The sequence below is a fragment of the Nipponia nippon genome, unplaced genomic scaffold, assembly GCF_047370975.1.
Source record: "Nipponia nippon isolate SJK-2023a ecotype South Korea unplaced genomic scaffold, ASM4737097v1 scaffold_37, whole genome shotgun sequence".
Classification (NCBI taxonomy): domain Eukaryota; kingdom Metazoa; phylum Chordata; class Aves; order Pelecaniformes; family Threskiornithidae; genus Nipponia; species Nipponia nippon.
The window spans coordinates 3062600-3078614 of record NW_028262355.1 but is presented as its reverse complement, the minus strand read 5'-3'; the positions used below and the strand labels follow the sequence as shown (position 1 = coordinate 3078614).

The following is a 16015-nucleotide window of genomic DNA, read 5'->3' as shown; positions in this document are numbered from 1 at the left end:
GGATGGGGCTTTGAGCAACTTGATCTAGTGAAAGATGTCCCTGCCCATGGCAGGGGGGTTGAACCAGATGATCTTCAAAGGTCCCTTCCAACCCAAACCATTCTATGATACTATGATAAATTGCTGACCACTGTACAAAGAGTTAGGATTTTACCTTGAAGGCATCAAAGTAAGCTCTCATCTGAACAAAATGTAAAGTTTTAAGTAAATTAAAAAGAAATCCAAAGACATACATTTTGATTGTTTATTCTGTTAATAATGAAGAGATTAACATTCACATGATAAATATTTTAGCTGCAGAATAATCCTCTTTGCAACTGAAAAGAGACATCACAGTAGGGGAAAATTATATAAACATATTGATTAGAGATTAAATATTTTTCTCTCATTGACTAGTTTACCTCAAACAGAATTAGTTATGGAACCTCAACTTTTTACGGATTTAATTTGATTTGTTGTAGAAGCAAAATGAATTCACATGAAGACAATATTAAGTATTATGACAATGCATATGGGAAATGAGTTCCTCGTATAAATGATAATCATGAAACAAGGATGTATCTAAATCTTTTCTTATCCCTAAAGCCTCTTCTTTATTTTTATTTCTTACATGACTGCTTTTATTTATTTATTTTTCAAACAGCTTTTGGTTTTCTTCAAAGATTGCATTAAACTCTGCTTATCCTAAAGCCTTGGCAAGAGCCTCAGATAAAACATTTGTTTTAGGCTTCATCAGTCAGGCAAAGCAGATGTCTAGCAATAGAATATTTGCCAGATCTTGTTTTCAGCATGACTTTGGGAGATGGTGCACTGCACAAATTGAAACTGTCTGTGGAATTCAATATTTAAAAAAAAAAAAAAAAATCATAGTTTGATCAAGGAATTATTTCTTGATAGGTATTCTTGGAAGCTAGAAAAAATATTTTCTGCCTTTTGGGGCAACTGTGTATTTCAAATTAATTTTAATGGACTAAAAGGTGTCCAGAATTTGCTGTTGTAGAAAAGCTGTTCTGTGCTGAAAGATGTTTTCTTGTTTGTCTTGTTACAGAAATTCCATGGCTGATACTCTGAGGTTGATCAGTGGAGCTCAACATCCTGGCTCTGCCGCAGGAGTCTATGAAACAACTCAGCACTTCAATGACATCAAAGAACACCTTCATGTAGTAAAGAGGGACATTGAGCATTTAGTACAACGAAATATGGTAATTTATGTGCTGGTAGTGTAAAGCATGACTGTAGTGCTTCTTTATTTGGCTGTTAGTGAAAAGCTAGGATGAGCCAGCATGCAATTTACAGAGCAATTAATCCTTCATTAAGCTGCTTCGCTAAAACTGCACTGCCTTGACCTAACTGCATGATCTGTGTCTTGATGAGAAGTTTTGCACAAAGAGCATGATTTTTAGTCTAATTTCCTGTGGAAACAAGGTCAAGCACTTAGGTTTTCTTGGTGCTTTTTTTGTGTTTGTCCCCCTACTTAACAGTTCTATACAGAGGAGATTCTCTACTGCTTCTGCACAGAAGGGAGAGCTTTCATCAGGGGAAACTTGGGCAGGCTCCGCTCAAGGTCTCTACATGTGAAAGATGACTGTGTTCACATTCAGGAGCACCTTAGTTTAGCCTAGGGAGCAATTAAGCTGAATTAGCTTATGATCCTATAGAAGGTTCTTGATTTCTGGGTTAATTTACCAAAGATTTATTCTTTCCCCTATAACTCTCAAATTAACATCAGTCAGTTTATCTGAGAAACATAAAGGTGAAAGGGGAAAGTGAGACGGGGAGTAAGGTTATGATTTTTCAGAGTGGTGTCACTTCTGTTTTCTGCTTGTGTTTGATTTTTAGATCATGTTGCAAAGACCTTGTTTTGTTTCTGACATATAACAGTCTTTTGATGGCATGTCTTGTTTGCTCTTTTCTCAAGTATTGTTTTTCTTGGTTTTTAGCCATCTAGTGAGAAATCAAAGTGTCCAGACTTGCCACCGTTTCCATCATGCTTATCTACAATGCACTTCTTCATATTTGTAGCGGTGCAAACAGTGTTATTCATTGGTTATATCATGTATAGGTAAGTATGTTTAAAGACAACAGGGAAAATGATTTTAGAACTTCTGACTGGAAATGCAATTGCAGTGGTATGATTATGTTAATCTTCTTTAAAACAAGCAATCATTCAGATTGGAAGAGACCTTGGGAGGTCTCTAGTTCAATCTTCTGCCCAAAGCAGGGTCGACACTGAATTCAGACCAGGTTGCTTAGTGTTTAGACTGGTCAGGTCTTAACCTCTAAGAATGGAAAATTTACCACTGTTATGGACCCCATTGGAAATGTTTAATTATCATAATCAAGTTTGTTTTATTCTCCCCCCACCTGCACAGTATATCTACTGGGAACCTGCCCTGTTGTGTCTCTTTTTTATAATGTTAATCTCTGTAAAACTGTCCCTGTCTCCTCAATGACATCTGGTGGGTATTAGAAAGCTGCTGTTAGACCCTTTGAAGCCTTCTTTTGTCCGGGAGGAACAAGCCCAGTTCCCTCCCTCTCTTCTCTTGAAGCATGTGCTTCAGCTCTTGACCACCATCCTTGTGGTCCTCTGTTGGATTTACTGAAATTTATTAATACCTTAACAAAATCTGATGTGTTTTTTTTTTTTCTATGTGTACCTACAAGCTACTTATCCCATCTTACAAATTCCTCAGTGAACTTTTTTTACAATACATATCCCTTCATCCCTCTCCTACATATGATATTGATAGTGTACGGAATTCTTCCCCACCTGCCCCCGCCCCGCCCCTCCCTAAACGAGTTGGGATGTTTTCTCTCTTCTCTTCCTCCTCTTTGTAATCTCATCATGATCAAATTAAATTTGCGTTGTTGGAAAGGAAAACCTATTGAGAGTAAGGACTCATTTGCTTCTCACGTACACTAATCAGGATAAGGAGTAGGGACCAAAATAGCTGCATTGCCCTTCAAAGAGGAAATGCTGTTTGCTACCTGTGTGGAAGGATAACTAGTATTAATACAAGACCAGTGCTGCTGATAGCACTAACTTTTATTGTGTGTCTGCTTCTCTACAAAGTGGAGAGAGTGCATTTTTTATGTATGTCATGTTATGCCATCAGCTGGAAAGATGGCTTCCAAGACAAATGTGGAGCTGGTCCCCTCCAGTTCTTTTTGATGCCCTTGTAATTCTAGTATCTGTTTGTGGTTGACCCACAGTATCTGTATCCACTAAGAAAATAAGTATGTTCTGTGCCAGAGAAAAGGAAATCCCATTTCAAGTAAATTCTTTCACTGCTTAGTTGCATGTGTTTCCTTTTCTATGCTGATCTTTAGGCCAATCAGATACTGAGAAGCTTTAGAAAATTTTAGTTAAAGTATTTTAAAAATCAGTTCATATGTTCTTTCACAGTTTCTGGCTGCTGTCCAGAATGTTTTGTTTCCTTCTGTATCTGATGCAAAATTGGAACTATAGTGGTGCTACCAATGTCTTTGTAAATAGAAAAAATTATATCCTATTTTTGTGATATGACTTATGTTTGATTTCCCTAAGTCTCTGTTGACATGGAACGGAATCTTTTAATCCTCAAATAATTGAAATATTTATTTATTTATTTATTTATTTAAACCCGTTAGCTAGTTTTATAGTATAAGTATTTAATGAATTCTCTTCTGCTTTTTCTTTCAGGAGTCAACAAGAAGCAGCAGCCAAAAAGTTCTTTTGATGACCTGTTCCTTTTGTGTGTACATGACAGCAGTATGTATGCACAGAAAATTATACACTTCTGTAAATGAGGGAAATTTTAGTATTTGATATACTTCAATATTGTAAATTATTGAATTTTGTTAAACAAAATGGGTTCTCATTTGAACTGTTAATGCTGAAGTTAAAAACAGACTGGGGAGCAGTGGAGCAAATGCTAGATAGGGGAAGACTGCGGACCCTATCCAAGGCTATGCTTTCCGCTAACTTTCTCGTAAATGCTGGAAGGCAAATGTTGTATTCCTCCTCTTTTGTTAAGATTCCAGGGGAGGGAATTGAAACACCCAGGTTTGGTGGTTGTTCATAGTGAGAACTGCAGATGGATGATTTGTACAGAAAGCTTGCCACTAAGTGTCCTGACATATCAGTTCAAAAAAACAAAAGCAAGCAAACAAAACAAACAAACAAAACCCAAACAACTGCTCTTCTATTTTTTTGGAGGGGGTGAAAATTTGTTATAAACATTTCATTTCTTTACCACTTGGATTTAACAGTTTAAGAATTATTTAGTTAATTCTAACTCTTCATGAAATACAGATTTAAGCACTTTTTAATATGTGGACACAAAGACAGGCCTTTAACAGTTTGACTGTTGATACCTGATATGGAAAACAAACGATACAGAACCAGCAAATAAAGGCTTATCTCCTTATTTTGAGTTTTGGTTTTAGGCAGTGAGAGAAAACATGATAAAGTAGTTTCTTCAAGTTTCAAGTCTGTCTGTAATTTTGTTTGGAGATTTGTGGAACATTTTTCAGCAAAGATATCATTGCTTTATACCTCTTCAAATCTGATTTTATTAAGGATGTGTTTAGCGTAGGAATATGTCTTTACCTTTATAAAGCTGTCTTGTCTTTCATGTATCAAATACAGATACTTTGATTTAAATCTTGACATGGCAGGTATTCTAGACTACAGATATTGAGTATTAACCCATTTCTTCACAAGCTGTTGCTTCAGACATGTTTGTTAATCCAGCAGCTATTGTAGAACCAATTCTGTGTGTCAATTCCTGCTTTAATATCAAAAGCATAAGACTGAACATGTGTTTTTGATACTGCTTATCAGGTGAACATTTGCTTCAGGAAAGAAACAAAGCAGGTAGCCCAAATTAGGAATGTGAAATGAAGTCATTTTGCCTTGTTTACATATCTGTGGTAACTTTTGTCCTTGAGTTCATTGTGTGTAGAATTAGAATAGCGGGGTTTGGTTTTTTGGTTTGGGTTTTTTTTTTTTAATTCTATAAAATACACAAATGCATTAGGATATTTGACTTTTAATTGTTAATCTGTTTGTTGGATTCTGCAAAAATTATCTGGAATCTAGCATACTACTACTGCATTCCTACAGTCTGCTCCCTTGGAGTGCAACACATACTGCCAAATTCGCTGTAATGAAGAACACTTCAGTATTGTGCCTGTCAGTCTGGAGAAATGATAAATCTATGCAATATATTTTGCTACTTAAAATACAGTGTCCAAAAAGTGGACTACACTACACTGTGCTACACCAATAAAACGGTACTACCTACACACCTATTTACATAGCTACAGTATGTCATATACTGTAAGTGGTATAGCTTTATAGATTAATTTCTAAATTTGAGAAGATTTTGCTGTACTAATTGGAGAAACTTCTATCTCAAGCTAATCTTGCTGGATAAATATGGTAAATCAATGAAAAAAACTTTTCAGATAAGACAGAATAACACATAGGAATTCATCCATTCAGTTCTTTCAACACCAGCAAATATTTACAGGTGCCTTGAGTCTAAGCTGTTACAACCGTGACTCTTCTAACTAAACAATATATTTTCTTAAATTGTTCTGAAAAGGTACAGTTGTTCCTTTCAGTTGCAAGCCTTCCTGCATCAGTGCAACACCTAAACAGAGCTCCCTCTCTCACAGCAGGCTTTGCAAGACCCTTTATACAGAAAGGCTAGCAATTGTATTTTGATAGGTAGGTGCATGTATCTGGCATAATGAGGAACAGCTCTAATGTATCAGTTGGAGGAAGCCTGTATTTTTTGATACTGTGAATATTTATCCAACCATAACTTTGTTTTAAAGCTGGAGCAGCCCATACTTTTGTGTCTTTTGTTAGAAAGAAGAGAAGGCTGGGGATGGTGTCAAGGGGAAAACTTGAACGTACAATTGTATCTTCAGTATGAGGCTCAGCTTGTGTGTTTATGTTGCTAATAGATCTGACATACCTCCCATGTGCAACTAGGAAACTTTTGTATTAGGGAGCAGAAGGTCTAAAGCGTACCATCCAAAAAGTGATAACTTTGCTTCATGCTTCATTTCACAGTCGTTTCTCCTTGGAACTTCCATAATTGCCTCGTCACTCACTGGATCAAAGGAAAGCTCCCAATTGCCCAGCTCAAATTTTGCCCTGTCTGTTCTTGAAGTGATAGCAACAAATTTGGACTTTAAGAATATTTGTCAGTTGATGTAGCCTCCTATTATGGCTGGCTACTAGAAGTTTCTTTCAGCACTGACAACCTATTTGGTTCTTATCAAGTAAGATTTCAGGACTAGGAGGAGAAGACACCTTGGAATCTGGTTTGACAATATGGGGGAGAAAAGTCTAATGTGATTGTATTTGAAGTGTGGATGATAAGTAGCAAATATTTGGCAGGGACAAGAGAATCTCATTGTACTGGTCAGGGTATATTAAATACATGGTCACACCTGAATTTTTCAAAAGTAAAATTCACAATATGGTTTGTAAATTACCTAAATTCCTGTTTGAGGAAAATTTGACATTTATCAATGCATCAATTACTGTAACACCGAAGACTGTCTACTGTTGTTTTTTTTTCAAATTCAAACAGCTGACATTTTCATATGTTTGTTTCTGACTAATGTGAATTGACACTTGGAGTTCAGAGATAACCTTATTTGAATAAAGATGCATATTTTTAGTAAGCTTTTTTCTTTTAATTTGGTACATGTCAATGAAACCCAAGCAAGTTTATTTGATGCATTCTTTACCCTCTGTTGCTCAGAGAGTTTGAACGGTTTGAGATCTGGGTTCAGTCCTACCTGATACTGGAGAGTTAACGGCATTCAGAGGCTGAGGTTCCACCTGTATTGAAGAGGCCAATGACTGCCATCGGTTAGAAAGATATGCTGAATCCAGCCTCAGTTCATTCTATGCGAAGGGATTATATCCTCTGTGTTGCAGTCTAATGCAAGAGTAACTCTAACCTCAAAGTAAGAGATGCACTCAAAAGCTTGTGTTAAAGAGTATCAGACTTGCCTTGAGTATCAGACACTTAGGGTCAAATGTAAAGTTGTATGTCAACTTCTAAGTCTCTTAACAGCAAATAGAGTTGCTTGCTGGCTGCTTTGAGTATACAAAGTACCTTTTTTGAGCTGAAGATTGGCTATAGCTCTGAAGATCTTTCTCCAGATTCCCCAAACAGCTGTCACCTGGGTGCTCTGCTCCTGTTTGTTGGAATATAACGTACCTACCCAAAACAAGTAAGTCCATGTCTCCTTGGGGTTGGTTGGTTGGTTTGTTTGTTTGTTTTTTACTGTTCTGTCCAGTAAACTGTGTTTGTCTGTGGTAGCCTCCCACAGGAAGAGTAAGAGTTTCCTCGTTGACCATCATTTTCCCCCAGCCAAGAGCAATTTCTCTAATAGGTGGAGGAGAAGAATCTTCCAATTAAATCTATTCAAGCTGAGAAAGCCCTAAAATATTTATTTCTCTCTTTCTGTGCAAGTGATCTAATGTTCTGACTTATATAAAAGGCAACATCCTCTTCCAGATGGATGAAGCGGGGGGAGAGTCTTGGTCCTTTCAAAGAACACTTAGATACTTTTGAATTATGTGGTTGGAGTTGTCTGCTGTGACTGTGTTTTGGGAACATAGTCTCTAGAAAAGGCTGGGAGTTTGGATGCTTGCCTGCCTATAGCATTTTTGTGCTGGCCTCTCTGTGAGGCTTTTAGATTTTGCTCTTTGTGATTTGCTTGTTTCAAGACTGAATTCTATTCTGGGGTTAGAGGTGCAGGCGTTCTTTGGGTATGGAACACGGGCTTTTTTCATGTCGCCCAGTTCCATCAGATAAAACAGGAATTAATTTAATTTTGATTTCACTTAAGCTAGAGGGAAAGGATGTTGATTTAAAGCAAAAGAAGTGGTAACATGAGTACTTAATTAGCAGCTGTCTGTATGTTTTCATTAAGCCTCTGATCCCTATAATCAACAAAAAGCAGTTAAGTGGTTTGTAACTTCAATATATAGGCAGTAGTTAAAGCATCTGTCAGGAACGGGAATTATTCTGGAGGTGCTGTTCCTTGTTGACACCCAAGGTAGGTGCTCAAAACTTGATGTTTAGGTACTCTCTAAGCAGTTGGTTCCTTATCAGTCTGAGTGTTGATTCATTATTTGTATACACAGATTTGTGATAAATACCTAAACCCACAATGAAGTGAGCAATTCACTAGCTAGCTATGTAGGGTCTTCCAGAGTTTTGTCACTAGTCTCTTTTGTGTTTCTCAGCAGTTTCCAGTGCTAATAAGGCCAGTAACTTTTAAGGCACTTTTTGTTATCTTCAATTTTGAATCTAACGTTGGAAAGCCTTTTGCTGTTAGGAAGGTTCATGAGACCTCTCTCAAGACCTGGAGGGCAAGATCTCTCAGGTTCTCAGCAATCCCTTCCCAAGCCAGTTTTCAGCTTTCTTGCTGCCTTGGTCAATTCTGTGAAAGCATCTCTTTTAGGCAGAAGGTGATGTTAGCAACATTTCTGTAAGGATCAAAGTCTACAGCCAAGACTTGTGCCCGAAGTTAGGGAAGCTTCTCTTCAGTGAAGACCGATAGCACAAAGTTTAACAGATACACTTCCCATACACTTGGAGAAGACTATGAGACCTGATGCTGGAAAAATCAGTGCTGCGTGTTGTATTTTCAAAGTGCACAGTACAGGAAAATACGACAAAAACTGGTCAGTTTTTGGGAACCAGGAAAAAACTGGTGCTCCCTGTTCCAGTTAGGAGAATTTTAACTAAAGATGAGCCAACCACTGCAAGTGAACTCGAGGGGCGTTTGGCACTAAATAGAGATGTTGTGGGACAGCATTCTAACATTTAATCAGGTGGCTGTCAAAGCACAGAGAAGATGCTAACAACCAAAAGTTCTGTTTATCTGATCTTAAACTTCTCTTGTAAGATGCTTTTCTGTAATGCCTACTGTACTGTTAACTGAACTCACGGGCATTTTAAGATCAGTGCATAAACAGTGCCAGTATATTACTTTAACATGTTCAATGGTTTTTGCAAGCTGCTGAAAACCTCTTTGTGATCTGTACATGGTTCATGCAGTATTTCTTGGCCCTGTTCGTGCCATGGACTTGTGTAAGATACAGCTTGGCTATGGAGATGAAGCAGATTGAGAAGATGCTCTTCCAACTTCTGATGTCCACCTTGCCAGTTTCTGTTGTTAGCGTTGTGTTGTAAGCAGTGGATACGAAGGTCAGCAAGACCAAAACTTTTATCCAAAGTCGTGATGCCCTCTTTCTGTAGCCACCATCTATTTCTGGACTGAATTGACCAAGCACCTTCACCCCTCACTTAAGATTTTCTGTCTCCCGCTCTTGAGATCCACTGTGTTCTGAGGAGTGTGGGGCAAGTCACGTATGTGAGTCAGGCTGTAGTTCAGGAACTAGGGACTGTCTGTGGGTTTTTTTTTTTGTTTGTTTGGTTTGGTTTTTGTTTTTTTTTTTTCCAGAGGCTTGTTCTTGGAGCAGTATTTAACTTAAATAATTTTCTAGAAATAACCCTTTATTTTAATTTCTTCCTTTTAAAGTTGACTGCATAAAAGAGAGGGGCTCTTGTGGTCTTGTTCTGGGTCATGGGGTTGCCACTACTGCTCATCCAAAGACTCTCCTCCTGAAAGAGATGCTAGATTAGGCCTGTTAGCAGGACTTTTCAAATACCAGCAAAATGAGCAAGGTCTTTCTCGGTTTAAGCAGGAGGCAAAAGGGTTGCAGGTTAGAACCATCTCTGCTTGTCCGTATTGTCCCCAGGCTGGGAAAACGGTATAAAAGCATCATTGAGCAGAGTTGGACAGCACTTAGCAGGTGATACCTACACAATGATACAGCAATGGCACGGGTCATGCCTGCACAGCTACAGCTGACCTGCAGCGGGCCCACAGCCCTAGCGAGGTGTCAGCTCTTCTGAGCAAACACAGCCCTCTCTAAAATGCAGAAGGGTGGGAAATAAGGGACGCCGGCAGCAGTTCTGCCCTTTGAATGCCTCAGAGGGGCAGCAAACTGAACCAGGGAAGTCTTTGGGCATAACAGAAAGTCAGACTGACTTTGCCAAGCCTATTTTGAAGTAGCTCTCTGAGATAGGAGCAGTGATACCTTATGTATAAACTTAATTCTGGATTTTTAGTTTTTAAATAACAAATTTTATTTAATTTTATTCATTCAACTTCAGACTAATGCATGCTCAAGTTTAGCATTCTCTGCTTAAATTGGGATTAGCTATCTAATGTCTATGATCTCAGTTGTGTTAGTCATTTGGGCAAGTACAATAGAGTTTTGGTAATCAAGGTCAGAGTTGGTCAGATGTAAAAAGTTGATTCTTCCCACAAATTCTTTCAATTTACGCATAGTTCTGAAAGTGCACAGTGATTATAAAAATCAATTTTTATTTAAGAAAAATGCTTTCTAGGTATTTGTAGTATATCAAAGTAGTTTTGTTGTGATTTGGAGTTCTTGCTTCTGACTGATACTCTATTTTAAAAGGAAATTTAAAGTTTCTTGTTTAATCACTAATAATCCAGGATTACAGAATGTTTTGCTTTTTTTTTTTTTTTTTGTAATAGTAACAGGTCTGCTTTAATTAGAAAGGCTGTGATACAGATTAAGGTATTAGGCAGACTGGAATCCTCCCATCTCTCAGTGAAATTATGAGAGTGCTGGGAGAACCATTTAGATAATCAAAATTACAGAATGTTTCATTAAGGCATGCGCAGTCATAGTAGGATAAATGCTCAAAACCCAAAATGATGAACTTTTGCGACCTAGCAGATGGTTTTCTGTCCCAAAATAGTATATGATCTAGGTAGCAGATCCTGCAAATCTTCACCTGAATAGACCTGGTGAGGCTAATGATGCGAATAAAAGTTTGAAAGATGAGGATCTACACAAGCAGTCCACAAACAAATGATATCAAGGCTGCATTATACGAAACAAAATATATCAAGGCTATATTATAGCATATAGAATCAGTCAGATTCATTTCTCCTTTACTGACAGTTAGGATTAAAAACACGAGGTGTTCTGTGCAGCACCAGTCAAAGTGGTGATCTAGATGGAGACAGCCTGGGGAAGAGTTGAAACAAACCCTAAGGAATGAAAAGCGGGAAGATGTGATTTGCTTTTTTTGTGATTACTTCCTTGAAAAAAAAGTAATGATAGCCATAATGCCCCATTCATCTGTGAGACAAACCAACCATATGAAAAGTGGATGAAGAAAAATCATTCAATGTATTTTCTGTCCAATGTGATAAAATATTAATGGATAAAAAGGATTAGGTTTTTTGCTTAATGAAGGATTCTAGTTTTCAAATCTCATTTGATTGTGTAAATCCAAAAGGGTTTTCTGCTCAGTAGCCCGAATTTTATGATTTTACTATGGCCATTTAGTCAACCAGATTTTTAATTCAGATCCGTTGTGTTCCAGAGAACGTTTTCATCTCTGTGAAAGTGAGAGTTTCAAGACTGAAGAAGTCAAAATGCTGTTGCACACTGTAACTGATTCTTGTGTGTGTGCAATTAGCTTAAGGTTTTAATATAAAAAATAGGTAGCTGCATCTAATGATTTTTTTTGGAGTAATCTGAACCATCTGCCTCTAGATATTAAGGAGTTCACTGTTTAATCCAGATTATGGCTGACAAACTGGTTTTGGCATTCACGTTTCACTAGCATTGTGCCCTTGAAGAGCTGGTGTGGCTGTAGAAACTCTCTTGCTTACAATTGCTGGTTTCGAAAACGTTTTTGGTTTGGTTTGTCTTTCTTGTAGTTGTTTGTTTATAGCTCCTTTTTTCTTGAGAAGATGGCCTTTCTAATGAAAAGTATGTTGAGCAACCAGGTAAAGAATTTGGGACTTGGAGGTGGAGGGGAAGAAAGCAAAGAAGAAAGCACTCCTTCTGATCCAGCAGCAGCTGCAGGAATGACCAGAGAGGAGTATGAGGAATATCAAAAGCAAGTGGTTGAGGAGAAGTGAGTACTTGTTCCCTTATTATCAGTATGGGGCTGATTCTTGGTAACTTTGTGCAGATAAAAATAACCCAAGAAAAAGCCAAACATTCACCTCTTTTCCCTTTTCTTAAAGCATAAAAATCTTTGCTAAAGGGAATTTCCAAAATAAAAGTTCACCAACTGGAAATGATAAACTATTATGTTCCCCCTTCCCCCCGCCCCTCCATCCTGCAACTCTCTCCTACACTTTCCTGCTGTCTCCACACCCTGATGTGCTGCATTCATTCCTAGTTGATGTTACTTTATAAAACTTTTCCATAGGTACAATGCCGTTTGTATTGCAGGAGTTAATTCTAAAACATGTATGATTTGTTCTCCTAGAGCTCCATGTGGAGTACACTTTCAATACATAATCTTTTCTTGGTCCACATTTATTATGGCAGACATGAAAAAGTACTGAGTGCTATGTTAAATGGATTATATTTATCTAGAGAAAAGTTTTAACATGGTTATTTTTTGTAGTTGCATTTTCAGTTATTTTTTCTAAAATCTACTAAATAAAGCAGAACTTTTCAACTGATTAAATCTCAATTTTACTTTGTCTGTAATTATAATCTTTACCACTTGCTGTGTTTAAATATCAAAACAGAAGTAAAATAAAGGACTTAACATGTAGGAGTTCACATCATGCATAATTATAAACAAAACAATTGACTTCTAAATCTCAAATGCATCTGTTCCTGTAATGGTCAATTACGTAATGGTTGTGTAAATCCTTCATGTAAGATGATTATAGGTGAAAGGTTAATGACTGATGGAATTTGAGGTATCCGAGTCTGTATTTAGCAGCAGCCATTTCTATCATAAAACCTTGAATAGGTATAATTTGGTTTGGAACAAAATACGGAATGTTCTGCTATGCATTTTGTCAAGGGATATTTAAAAGAGAAATAACCACTTGGCAGCAGGAAGATGCTTTATTGAGAGTGAGAAGCAAAATAGGATTCCTGGGATAGGGAAAACACTTGGAAAAAGAATTATTTCTATAATGTTTTCAAGTGTGGCATGTGTCCGTTACATGCTGGGCTGTATTGAGGAATCAGTGCAGGAGTACTTCTGAAAATACAGTTTGGAACTATAATAGGAACATTTGAAGTGTTTTCAAAGAGAAAAAATTAGCTGAGTACACTGGTGTGGTTATGTAAATGTGTGTCAGAAATCTTTGCCACGGGCAGAGCGTCTGCTTCAGGGCTCTCTGGATTTGACCCAGTTTTCAGCTGTACAAGAGTGGAGATCAGAAAAGTAGAAGTGCCTTGCTGGAATCATACTCGGGCAGAGTTTGGCCTTTGATGCGTGACCATCCTGACTTTGGGTTCTTCTCAGGTTTGGGTTTTTTTTTTTTTTGGTGATTAAACATGCAAAAATGCAGAGATTGCTGTTTCTTGGGAAAATGCGTAATACAGTTACAGGGCAGTTTTGATACAGAATGTTAATCCTCTTAAAGTGTCCTCTGCTGTTGGGGATGGGACTCTAGGATAGGTAAACTTCCGGTCTGACCCAGAAAGACCATTCCGCCATTGTGCGTGTGTGGTGTTACACTATGAGAATGTCATGTTTGTAGAACGGGAGCATTGGCAGGCAGCCGCGTCTCTGTAAGTGCCCCGGTGGAATAAGCAAGGAACAAGCGTAGCTTTTCTGTTCTGCTTATTGGAATTGCTCATTGTTATAGTAAGCAATAACAGCTAGTACAGGTACAAACTCCAGACAAGTAGTATTGGCTTATCCTTCATTCTTCTCGAGACTCAAGGGAACTGTTCTGAGAACAAGCCTGGGGTGCCGGAGGTCTGGGCCCTTAGCATCACTTTATTGATATCACTCCTTGTGTGCCTTTGGACCAGTTACATAACTTTGGGAATAACTCCTGTGTGTAGCTTTCAGCAGCCAAGCAACTGGTTCCATGTAAAAGACCGTATTTTATTAATATCGTGAAGAAATGTTTTTTTCTGATTCCCAGGATGGAAAGAGACGCAGCGTTTGCACAGAAAAAAGCAGAGCGGGCCTGTCTTAGGGTTCATCTGAGAGAAAAGTACAGACTCCCTAAGGTAAGCCTGTAGTTTGTGATCTCCTCTAGTTCAGTGGCCAGTTTTAGAACAAACTGACTACCAACACAGAGTTCTGAAAATGGCAGATTGCCTTCATTAGTGGGATCCCCACTGCAGCCCAGTATGGAAATGGAGGAGGCTGGAGCCATGGGTTTCCCTAGTGACTGCTGCTTTTAGACCCTTTTTTCTCTCTTCAGTAGATGAATCTAATGGAAAGATTCTTGTAATCCCTCTCTATACCGTCAGATCTGAAAGAGGTGACTAGGCAAGTTGAGTACTGGTCTGATTGTGTCTCTCAGTTAGTATGTGTTCTTAGCAACATGCAACAGTTTTAAAAAAAAAAAAAAAGCTATAAGCAAATAAGCAAAGTCCCTGAAAACTCCTCTGCAAGCTGTACATTTGAGTTCTTCTAAACTTCTGAAGGCTTATTTTTACTAGAAGTGCAAGCAAACTGTCCATTCTTTTTTCTTTAGTGCTCCTGACACTGTTTGTCAAATATTCCCAGGAAAACCAAAATATAGACAACAGAAGCTTCAAGCAAGAGAGAAATCTGGAAGTTTGTTAAAAGCAGGCAGCAGCTGCGATAGCTTCTGGGTCATGACAGAAAGCATAGTGAGCATTTAGGCTGATAGTATTTTCCTGACATAAAACCACATGGGTACAAACAAGGGTAGTTCTCTACTGTATTTAAAGTGTTTTCCTGGTTTAGAGGGAAGACTTGCTCCCTTTTTTATTTTCTGATCGTCTTCCATGTTTTCAGGGATTTAACTGCAGAACTCTTGTCTATCAAAGTACAGGCTTTAGCACTAAGCCTATACTAAACATTCACAGATCTTTTCTATTAAAAAAATAAAAAAGGTAAGAAAAAAAGTTTTGAAACTTGAATATTCTGGAGATGATTTCCTGTTGCAAGATGGTGATGCTTCTATAATGAAGAAAGCTGGTATCTCATCTAGGACCATGGGCTGGAATTGAAGTGAGCTAGGGGAGTGAGAGCCAGAGAAAGATTCTGCAAAAGAATCAGGGAAGATTAGCCCGTAGCAGAAACGTTAAGTGAATTCCCAGGAATAACTCATCTTGGAACAGTGGTGTTTTAAATTCTATTAAACTGCTCTTAGCCTGGTTCCTCCTTCATTACTTATAAAAAATTTCTAAAGAGATTTATTTTTCCAGCTTCATTAAGATGTCCTCCACGTACAGTTATGTCAAATATGACTTCAGTGACTTGCTGAAAATTTATCATTTGAGCAATTGCCTCCTGGAAATAATGGCTGTTATCTGGAGTTCTCCCGTTGCTTTTCCCTTTGCAGACAGTGTTATGACTGCCTGATCTGTGCTCTCTCTCTGTTTTTTCGTTCCATCTCCTGTAGTCAGCAGAGCTTGGGACTTGCTGGTTCGTTGCTCACATGAAGATACGGACTTCTTTGTATTTTGGTGCCCTTTTTCGTATCACCCAGCTTCCAGATAGGATGGACTGAGATATGTTTAACTAAAGGCCTGGGTCCCTGCTCTGTGGCACAGAACTACAAAGGTGTTCAGGTGCTGGTCTGCAAGGGATTTCAAGGAAATTAAGAGCCTATGTGCCCCTGTGAGTGTGAGCCCAGGTAGACAGAAGTCTGGTTATTATATCAGTGTAATTAGAATATTCTAGCAGCATATGGCTCGCATTTCCCAGCCCCTTCTGTCCTGGGATGATGGCCGTAGTCAAGGTTGAGAACTATCCATGCCACTTTTTAGTCTATATTAATTAAGCAGCAGTAATGAAATTAACTATCAACAGGGAGTTCAACACATTCAAAATATGCTCAGCTAACAAATTAATAATGCCCCAGGGTACTTCATTCATAATTGCTCAGGGTTACTGTCACAGAGATTACTTAACAGCAGGGAACCAAGAGTCAACCTGAGGCCTGCAGGCACCTACCTTGTTAGGACCCA

At 38.2% G+C, this 16015-nt stretch overlaps 1 protein-coding gene across 3 annotated transcripts in view; it reads left to right on the top strand.

Annotated features, from left to right (window-relative positions):
- LOC104020971 (complexin-4) overlaps positions 1–16015 on the top strand; it is a 46913-nt gene that overhangs the window by 19337 nt on the left and 11561 nt on the right. The window contains exons 11-14 of one of the 3 annotated variants that reach the window (XM_087772764.1): positions 1049–1202; positions 1941–2062; positions 3683–3751; positions 6068–6687. In XM_087772764.1, coding sequence (XP_087628890.1) covers positions 1049–1202; positions 1941–2062; positions 3683–3719 — 313 coding nt within the window. In that variant the 3' untranslated portion in view covers positions 3720–3751; positions 6068–6687. Of the gene's footprint in view, positions 1–1048; positions 1203–1940; positions 2063–3682; positions 7246–11796; positions 11997–13989; positions 14078–16015 lie in introns of those variants that run through there. The other 2 variants (XM_087772766.1, XM_087772765.1) reach the window with 2 other exon arrangements.